The 11,249-nt window shown below is 31.4% G+C and overlaps 1 protein-coding gene across 1 annotated transcript; it reads left to right on the top strand.

The window, feature by feature from the left end:
• Positions 1–2,868: 2,868 nt before the first annotated feature.
• On the top strand, positions 2,869–3,783 carry LOC126886075 (general transcription factor II-I repeat domain-containing protein 2A-like). Its single transcript, XM_050652919.1, has one exon. It carries the CDS (start codon positions 2,869–2,871, stop codon positions 3,781–3,783), a length of 915 nt encoding a protein of 304 aa, XP_050508876.1.
• Positions 3,784–11,249: the final 7,466 nt, after the last annotated feature.

Genomic DNA, 11,249 nt, shown 5'->3' with positions numbered 1-11,249 from the left:
CCATCGTTTTCGTGGTCTTCCCACTTAGTTTTGGATCCCGCGTATGAAAAAAAAAAAGTTGATTAATAGCAAGCTGAACATTTTTTAATAGCTTAAGGGTGTGTAGTTGGAGAAACTTTGATATATGGGAACACTGGAATAGGGGAAGTTTTAATTGTGGAACAGGTTAAAAATTTGGAACGGCCAGACCACGAAAACGGCACATGTATTTTGTCCGACAGAACAGACTTAAACTCTCCGAACAGAGATTAAACTCTCATGCAAAAATCAGCCTACTATTTATCACCAAATGGGCGTTTTAATGAGTGGAACATGTAGAATATGTCAAATGACAGGAATTATGACAGCTGATAAATAGCAGTCTGATTTTTGCATGAGAGTTTAATCTCTGTTCGGAGAGTTTAAGTCTGACCGTTCCAAATTTTTAACCACAATTAAAACTGCCCCTGTTACAGTGTTCTCATATATCACAGTTTATCCGACTAGACACCGTTTAAGCTATTAACAAATTTTCAGCTTACTATTAATCAACTTTTTTCTTCATACGCGGGATACAGACCTAACTGATCGTCTTCCTATTGGGGAACCGTCTCTCGCCGTCCTTACTACTTTGTTTTTTGTCATTTGGCTCATGTAGTTGTTCCATTATACTCTTCTGCTTTTTACCCAGTTATTGATGTTGTCCACCTTGCATATCTGTCGTATATCTGCACTTCTACCTCTTCCCATATCCCATCGATTTTTCAAAGTATTTTCATCTCTGCTGTTTCTAGCATTCTTTCTGTCCTTTCTGTATCAAGTCGTGTTTCTGCCGCGTATTTATGTCATTATTGATCTGATAACTGTTGTGTAAATTGCGCCTTTCACTTCTTTTCCAATATTGGTGTGGTAGTTATAAACACGACCAGTGTCGAATCAAGTTCTGAACACACGGATAGTGATATAATTCAACTTGTCAAAAATATGTCCTATGTATAGTATTTTTACTACAAAAGCGATATTACGTAGGTCAAAATTTTTGACGTAAGAGAACTGTCAAAACATTAGAATGTGAATTTTCATTATTGCCATGTTTATTATAAACATGGATATAATGAAGAGTCACATTCTAATGTTTTGACAGTTCTCTTACGTCAAAAATTTTGACCTACGTAATATCGCTTTTGTAGTAAAAATACTATACAGTAGTAAAAGTGATCTCTTCATTAGTCATGAATTAGACAATTCGACTGGAAGAGGAATTGTTCGTTTTCATGTATTTTATGTGTATATTCAAAGTGTAGTCTTATTTCTTTAGTTCTCAAATTAATAAGCACGTTAAATTTCATTTGTATTATGTATTTTTAATTATCTTTGGTGTCAATTTCATAAAGAAATGTGAACAGTTAACAACATTATTACTGTTTAACAAATATTGAACCATAATTTAAAAATAAAAGTTTACTCATTAATTTCTATTGCGCCGCCTATGTTTTACAAACGGTGCCGACAATCGGTGTCGAATTTTGTTTTTATACTGGTCCAACCGACATCGTAAGAACAGTACTTAAATAGCTTGTAACACGTGCGAGCCAGGCAGCAGATATCAGATACGGATTTACTAATACTTTTATGACCACTGACCAGTCCTTTGTGCTTTTATAAATACGATTTTGGGGGTAAAATGTATCGACCTGAATGAGTGAATAGTGAAGGATTGTAGCTTATTTTGATATAGAAGATAATTCCAAACTAAAAATAGTATTTACTATTAAAACCTTAAACAGGAGAAACTTCTGTACCTGTACCTTTTAACTTTATTATTTATACTCGCGTATAAATACGGCTAACGGTAAACGTGCAGATACAGTTCCAGTTCGGAAACAAAGCGAAGATCAGCGAATACTTAAGGGCGATACAAGCAATTATAACGGACTTAGTGAAGATTCTTTTGGCGATTTGGTTCATTTGTGTTGCAGTGTTGATTTGTGTTTGTTGCAGAACATGATGTCATCAGAAAAAAAACGTAAAGTTGACAAAGAATGTCGAATATTTAAAAACAGTTGGACTGACACCTTTTTTGTCATAGAACAAAATGGTAACATACTGTGCCTCATATGTCATGAAAAAATATCAGTTTGCAAGGAGTACAATATAAAGCGGCATTATTTCACAAAACACGCTTCTAAATACGATGAATACCAAGGACAAATTAGAATCGATCGAGTAAATTCGTTGAAAAAAAATATGATCGGTCAACAGGCGATGTTCAGAATACCAACAGAAAACTCCGAGACAGCCACAAAAATTAGCTTCATGATAGCAGAAGCCATTGCCAAGCGAAGCAAACCCCTATCAGACGGAGAATTTGTCAAAGAATGCTTGGAGATGTTTGCATCGGTAGCGTGTCCGGAGCAAGAAGCATTAGTTAAAAATATAAGCTTGTCACATCAAACCATAGCAAGAAGAATTGATGACATGACCAAAGATATTGAATCGTCTTTAAAAACGCAATTGAAGAAATGTGTTTTTTACAGTTTCGCACTCGACGAAAGTACTGATGTATCAGATACCGCACAGTTGGCAGTTTTTGTAAGAGGGGTAACAGAAGACTATACCGTGATCGAGGAATTGCTTGATTTGCGTTCAATGAAAGATACAACCACCGGAAAAGACATCTACGAAGAAGTAAAGAGTTGCATAGAAAAATATGAACTACGAATCGAAAATCTTTGCGGATTGACTACAGACGGTGCGCCAGCAATGACAGGAAGAACAAGTGGTTTTGCAGCTTTAATGCGCAAGAACGTCACACATAAAATCATACAGCATCATTGTATTATTCATCAAGAACAGCTGTGTGCAAAAGTACTTGAATTAAAACACGTGATGGATAAAGTAGTGCAGACAGTTAATTTTATACGTGCAAGAGGACTGAATCACAGACAGTTCCAGGCTTTTCTGTCTGATGTCGGTTCAGATCACGAAGACATCGTGTACTTCAGTAGCGTTCGCTGGCTCAGTAGAGCATCCACACTTAAACGATTCTATTCGTTGCTCGACGAAGTAAAGATTTTTCTTGAAAACAAAGGTCAAGAAATTGATTTCCTAACTGATGAGCAGTGGTTGGCTGATCTGGCCTTCCTGGTTGACATTACTAAGTACCTCTCTGATCTTAACTTAAAACTGCAAGGAAAAGATCAATTATGCACGCAGTTATATGAACACATTCAAGCTTTCACAAAGAAGCTCATATTGTTAGAAAAACAACTGGAACAAAAACAGTTGGTTCATTGGGAGACTCTATCTGCCAGAAATCAAGAAATGTTGGACTTAGCCAAGTACGTGTCATTGTTGCAAAGATTGAGGAATGAGTTTGAAGAGAGATTCGTAGACTTCAAATTACAAATTCCTAACATGAACGTGTTCCAAAATCCGTTTGAAATTGAAATTGATGGTGCTGTGCTGAACTTACAGATGGAATTGATTGAACTGCAAAGTGACTCTCTTCTTAAAACGGCATATCAAAGTTGCCTTCCGAACGCATTAATTGAGTTTTATAAAAAATATATTAATCGGAACCAATACCCAAACCTTACCAAATTAGCTCTTCAACAAATATCTTTATTTGGTAGTACATATATTTGCGAGCAGCTTTTTTCTCGCATGAAATATAATAAATCGAAAACGAGATCATCTTTATCAGACAATCATCTGACAGGCATTCTGCGCATAGCTACTTCTAAAATACCAGCTGACATAGATACACTGTGCAAACAGAAAAAATGTCAAACATCTCATTAGTAATAAGGTTTTTAGAGTGATAAGTAAAACTAAGGTTTTCTTCCTTAATAACGTAGGGACGTAGACAATATTCTTGTATATTTTTATTAACTGTTGTTTTTTTGTTAAATATTTCATTGATTTCAATTTGTTATTGATTGGTTTTCTTTTGTTTGTATATAAAAAATACCTAGGTATTTGAAATAAAGATATCCAACTTATTTACTTTTTTTTTCTAGGTCCTTATATTATAAGTACCTACTTCCTATTTAACCTACTTATCTACTTAAGTTACTGTTTTTTACTAAAAAAAGGTAGTTTATCTTTCAATACTTGCTGCCCATACTTAAAGTATCACTTTTTTGCAATGTAATAGCAAAAAAAGCAAAAAATAAAGACTACCGAAATTTGACGATTTCTACCTAAAAAAATCTACCGCAATTTGATGGATTCTACCTGAAAATTAGCAGCAGCCTACCGAAATTTTGTCCAAGACCTGTGGCAACACTGCGCACATCCATCCATCCAATAGTCAGTCGGCCCGCTACAGTTACAAAATTACAAATCCGGCCCTCCACAAAATTATGTTGGACAGGCCTGCTCTAACCTGAGCTGAGCTGTCCATGGTCCACGGGAGTCACTCTGTTTCTTAATAAACGTTTGCATTTAATAAGCTTACATATGCTAAAACATGGTTGAAGTACAAAAAAACCCAAATTAATTACATAAAGTTAACTGTATTTCAAAGACTATTATCTGTCTAGAAAGGGATTGATCGACCCCCACTTTATATGAAATGGAATAAAAGAGTTATACAATTTGCCATTTATTTCAATAAAAAATAAATACAATGCAAATTAAATTACAGAGCAGTACGCAATTGCTTTGAAATTACTGTTACTACTTTATCTTTATATTAATTTTTTGACCAAGAATTAATACAAAATACATAATACAATTCTTTATACTCCATCTATACTACTATCCAAAGTATCCAATACTCTAAGTAGGATATTGTTACTTTCCCTAGTCCAATAGTCCAATACCCTACGCCCTATCCTATACCGTTACTTCGTTACTTTAAATATTTCGGTATTTTGTTTATAGGGCAGCCGGAATTATCTGTTAATATGTCTCGTTACTTTTGAATAACATTAATACTACAATGATTAAAGTAATTTAAAAAAGCATGAAAATATAGACTACATCTTTAAGTTTAAAATGCGAACGTGTCAATGAAATTTAAACTGTTAATTTTTTGTTTGTAGTCTGCTGCGCGATTAGAAAGAATGATGAGTTTAAATTTCTTTATCAAAGCTAGGCATACCGAAAACTGAAAAGGTAACATAATCTGTTTCGCCATTAACAACGCGACGTGTGTCGGTGAAGTCGGTCTCATAAACACCAAAAGAATTGCATGTCAAAGAAAGAAACTTATTGTTAATTATGTTAAAATACAATAGAAATATACTGTTGTTTGATAGTCGAAAATAGCCGCGCCTTTTCAGCAAATTTCGGTTTGTTTAACTGATATCGCACACTCAGCACAAACAATGTTTAGTCTAATAACTTATTATATATATAATATATATATATATATATATATATGGCTCACAAATGATAGGAAGCCCGCTACAACCTGCAGATGAATGGAAGCCCGCGGTTTACGGGGTAATGGGATTGTAGCACTGTCTTATTCCTACAGTCTTACGAAGCCCACTCGTATAAACGCGTTCACAGTGTATATGGATTACGGATTATACGAAGCCCGACGATGTTGCCATGTTTTAATTTACGTTTAAATAATACGACTGTTCTACGAGATCCTTATATGTGTATATAAGTCGTCATATTGCCTGTTATAAGAAGCCCAATTCTATTCAGCAATCTATACGAAGCATTTTAGAAGAAAAACAATAAATGCTGTATATAAGGTATATTTAAAAAAACCAAAAAACCATTTTTTTAAATATACCTTATATACAGCATTTATTGTTTTTGTATCACATGGTATACAGCCAACTACAGGAAAACTTTTTTCCTTGTGGATTTTTACATTTTAGAAGAGTCAAGATAGAACGAAAAGATGCATTGTTTCGGAGAAATTCAAACAAGATTATCTTTTTCTAAAACTTTTTTTGTTAGTTTCTATACATGTTAAAGTAAAAAGTTCTACTCACAGATTTTGCCGCTAATTGTTTATTATTTGTTTAAACAATAACAATGATTGTTTTGTACAGTGTGTCCAATTAACACGTTGACGGACACTGCGTCAAATGTATAAGCAAGTGTTGTGACACTATATGTATTTTGCAAAGTGGAATAGGGAAAAATTTTACGTATATAGACGTTGTGTCACATTACATCAATGGAAATTAGACGACTATAGACGTTCTGTTCGTCAACGTGAAAAGTTGTGCATGGTCTAAATTAAAAATAGAACCATCAGTTCATTTTTTTTAAGCCGTATACGAGATATTATGTCAAAAAATATGAATTTTACTCAAGAGTAAAGTAGCTTTATTATTCAAAATATTGAAAATTGTTATAATGAAAAGTTGTTTGGAACTAAGAACTATATTCTAATATGCCATTTCATCTTTCCAATTAAAAAAAAGTTGAATTTTTTTTAATTATGGATATACAACATTATTTTCAGTTATTTCAATTATGATAACTCTTTTATTATAGACCAGTAAGGATCTGTGAAAAAACGTCTATTTTTGGATGTGAAAGGTGGCATTCGAATTTTTGCAGATAAAGTAAGGTGATAACTTCGTTAATAATAATTTACGTATGCTCCTTCTCAAATATGCCCGGAACATTAATAAAAAAAATAAAATATTTAAAAATTTCGAAAAACGTCGATTTTTTTCTGCTTTGCTTATAACTTTAAAACGATTCGTTTTGGAACAAAGTCGTAGAGAAATAAAATAAAGATAATTGAATTTTGTATGATATCCGACTGGTCAAAAATGTCTTAACTTATTACCTTTTCTGCAATATAGCAATAAATACAAAATAAGGGGGCAAAATATGCCTGTTGTTATTCAATGTTTTAACCACTTCGGTGGTACCTAGAACCTTAGTAATTCGCTTAGGAAATTCTTTGTAATATTCTTAAACCGTGTACCAAATTTAATTAAAATCGACCTAATAGATTTTGCATAATAAATTTGCAATTTAAATGTTTTTAAAAAAGTTCAAATTTTTTAAAATCTTTTTGAACAAAAAGTAGACCATTTAGAAGTTGTCTAATTTTTTACATATAAAGAGGTGCTTTACCTATCTAATACACTTTACAGAATTAAAATCGGATTATTTAAGGGGCCTCAGCAATGTTTTAAACTTATAAACAATTTTTTGGCTTATAAACAAATAGCTTTGTTTAATAATAAAAAATTAATTTTTAGCAATGCAAATAATTAAAACCGGTATAATTTGATTTAAACTTTCAAATGCTGTCAGCAGAATTGCTATTTTATTTTTTAGTCAAAAGTTATTCGAGTTCAAAAATTGCACTTTTTCGATTTTTTGAAAGTTCCACTGCGTTTATCTCGAAAACTATGCATCCTACGAAAAAACTTGTAAGAACATTTTTTGCTTAGACTTACCCAAGAAATATAAAAAAATGTTTTATTTTGCGATGTTATGTAATTCCTCAAGTTCTTTGTTTATAACAATTTTATTGACATCCGGATCAACTGTTACCCAAAAAAATCGTGTTCCACGGGTCAAAAAATACATAAAAATCTTGGGTAAGTCCATCTAAATAAAGGAGCCCGCAGCACCCCCTCCTGGCCACAGGACTAATTTGTTTATAAGCCAAAAAATTGTTTATAACTTTAAAACATTGCTGAGGCTGCTTAAACAATCCGATTTTAATTTTGTCAAGTGCATTAGATAGGTGGAGTGCTTCTTTATATGTAAAAAAATTGACAAATCTTTGTATTTACTAGTTTTTGTTGTGCAAGATTTTAAAAAATTTTAATTTTTTAAAAAAAGTTTAGATTGCAAAATTATTATTCAAAATCTAGTAAGTCAATTTTAGTAAAATTTGGTGTACGGTTTTAGCACATTACAAAAATTTTCTAAGCGAATTAGGAAGGTTCCAAGTGTAACCTAAGTGATGGAAAATCATTGAATAACAACAGGCTTGTTTTGCCCCCTTATTTTATATTTATTGCTATTTTGCAGCAAGGGTGATTAATTAAGAAATTTTTAACCAATCGCATCTGATAGAAAATTTAATTACCTTTGTTTTATTCCTATACGACTTTGTTCCAAAATGAATCGTTTTAAAGTTATAAGCAAAAAAAGTAGAAAAAAAAAGGAATTTTTTGAAATTTTTAAATATTTTATTTTCTTTATTAATGTTCCGGGCATATTTGAGACGGAGCTCTAATCAATTATTATTAACGAAGTTATCACCTAACTTTATCCGCAAAAATCTGAATGCCACCTCTCACATCCATCTAAAAACAGATCCTTACTGGTCTATTATTAATTATACGAAAAAGTTATCCTTTGTAAAAAGTTCTGCATGGCCAAAGACCTTAAATACAACCATCTTATATTAATTTTGATTAATTTTATACGAGGTATGTCAAAAAAGATAAATTTCGATCAAGAATAAAGTACCTTTATAGTTCAGAATATTTCAATGAGAAGGATGGAATATTGGAAGATGGTTTTTAGTGTTGTTCTGAAGCTATTTTCTTGTGGCATTTTTATAATTATTTTGATTGGGAAATAAGCCACAATTAAATTGAAAAAATAATTTTATTAACGTTTCGACGCCCAAATCGGATGTCATTGTCAAAATACAAAATATTACCGAGTAAATATTAGTAATATTTTATATTTTGACAACGACATCCGATTTGGGCGTCCAAACGCGAATAATATTATTTTTTCAATTTAATTGTGGCTTATTTCCCAACCAAAGATAGATTCCCAACCTAGCGACCCGGCATTGGTCGCTAGGTAGATTGTTACGCGAGTGGTCGCGCGTGAGATTTTCTCTCACATATCCAAATTTTACCTTTTTTTACAAAATAAAGTTTTTAAAACAGTTTTTAAACTTTTTTTATTAACTAATAATAAGAAAAAAGGAATGTAACATAATATAGATAATAATATAATAAAATAAAAAGAAATAATCGGAATTAAACCAATATTAATCAATCTCCGTATCTTGATAATTTACGGCACAGCACACAAATATAACAAGAATGCTCTGGAAAAATTGATTGATGACAGTTACAATTTTTTTTACATTATTTCAGGTTTTAAGTGCCAAAATAAAATTAATTTTTATATACAGTTCGTAACGCGCTTGGTCGCTTGATGAGAGAATGTCTCACTTGAAGCGCGCTGACTCAACAATTGGGTGATATTAGGTCAACTGAGTCACTATCTAAGCGGACGATTCTATTAGATTGTCGAGGGAGGATAGTTAGGAGACTAGAAGGAAATACAGATCTTATAATTTCCCAGAAAAAAAATTCTGTGCAATTTTCTGAAACCGTGAGAGAAAATCTCATATAGCGACCACTGGCGGGTTAATTACGGTTTTTAGTTCTAAACAACTTTACATAAGCACAATTTTCAATATTGTGAAAAATAAGGGTATATTATTTAAGTACTCTTGAGCAAATTCATATTTTTTTTATATACCTCGTATAAAATTGACAAAATTTGATATTAGACGATTTGACTTTATTTGACTTTAGAACATTTTATAAAGAATAACTGTTTTTCGTAAAATGAATAATAAAAAAGTTTTCCACCTACCTCTACCGAAAGTATACTTTTCCGGACCTGATTGTAGGGAGCAAAGTTGTACTTTTCCTCCCTAGGGAGGAAAAGTAAAAGTGACATCATGGTATTTCATTCATAAAAATATAACTTATTGACGCCCTGTACAATATCTATTTTCTATTACGTAAGTTTGTATACATTTTAACGTTTATTTATAAAACACTCTGTATTTCACAGAATGGTAAAAAACTGTAAATTGTTATTTTGATTTAACAATGTTTACATTTTTATTTTGACTTATATTTGACAGTTGACAGTTATATTGTACGTACTTATTAGTTTTAGTTCTAATAAATTTTGTTGGTTAGTTACATAAATAAATTAAGTAAAAATGAAAAAATGACTTGTTATTCGAGGAAGGTGGAAAAACCATATGTATAACATGGGAGTAAAGTGCCTTTTCCTCCCTTGAATGATTACTGCCCTCCGCTACGCGTCGGGCAGTAAACTTCATTCTCGGGAGGAAAAGTAGCACTTTCCTCCCTTGTTATACAAATAGCTATATGTATCATAATTGAAATAAACAACTAAAAATAATGTTGATTAGAAAAATTTTCAAATTTTTTTTCCATTATAAGGATGAAATTGCATATCAGAATATAGTTCTTAATTCCAAACAATCATGTTAAATTATATAATTTAAAATAATTTTAAAAATATCGTTGAATTTTGTTTCTATTTTGTTTTTGATTATGCTGAATCCGAATATGGCATTACCATTTGAAAATGCTTATAAAGAAGCTCTTCTACACTATGTCTGCGTAGCAAGGAACCATATTTGAAACATTTTTATTACAAATTTTACGAAAAAAAGTTTATTCTTCATAAATTGCTCTGCATAGTCTAAAATCTAAAACCCAATCATCAGATATCAAGTTTTATCAATTTTATACGAGGTATGTCAAAAATACGAATTTTTTTAAAGAGTAAAGTACCTTTATATTCCAGAATATCAAAATATGGGTATTATAAAATGTTGTTGGGAATTAAAAACTATGTTTTATTATAATTTCATCATTATAATTGAAAAAAAAATTCAGTGTTTTCTCAAATTACAAATACCCATCATCATTAATTTATTTCAATTATTTCAACTATTTTATTATTAATTTTACGAAAAAAAGTTATTCGTCATAAAATATTCTATTCTGGTCTAAAGTCCAAAAAACAACCATCAGATATCAAACTTTTTCAATTTTATACGAGGTATGTAAAAAATATAACTTTTGCTTAACAGTTCAGTATGGTTTGTTCAACAGTAAATGGTTGAGTTCAATTAGTGCGGTCGTAAATATTATTAAATTTATCTGACCTGGCCCATTGTTAAGACCCACCCGGAGCGATAAGCAACCGAGGTAGACAGAGTTGGTCTTTTGACAATTAACACTGACTAGACGGTAATCCCATAATAAAGCAAAGAAATTGTACCAGAAAACATATTTAAATTTTACCTGAAACCGGACCTTTCATACTATTATCGGTTATTCCAGGATGTTTATAGTGGTAACTAATTGAACTCGACCATTTACTGTTAAACATACCATACCTTTATAGTTCACAATATCTCATTTAGAAGAATGTAATTGAACAGTGAAACATATTTTGTAATTCCAAACAACTTTTTTTAATAACAATTTTCGATATTGTGAAATCTAAAGGTACTT

The sequence above is a fragment of the Diabrotica virgifera genome, chromosome 6, assembly GCF_917563875.1.
Source record: "Diabrotica virgifera virgifera chromosome 6, PGI_DIABVI_V3a".
Taxonomy (NCBI): Eukaryota; Metazoa; Arthropoda; class Insecta; order Coleoptera; family Chrysomelidae; genus Diabrotica; species Diabrotica virgifera.
This window is presented reverse-complemented; position numbering and strand designations above follow the sequence as displayed.

What these genes read in the sequence shown, in the direction of transcription:
- LOC126886075 (XM_050652919.1), top strand. Translation starts at nt 2,869, where the DNA reads ATGGATAAAGTAGTGCAGACAGTTAATTTTATACGTGCAAGAGGACTG.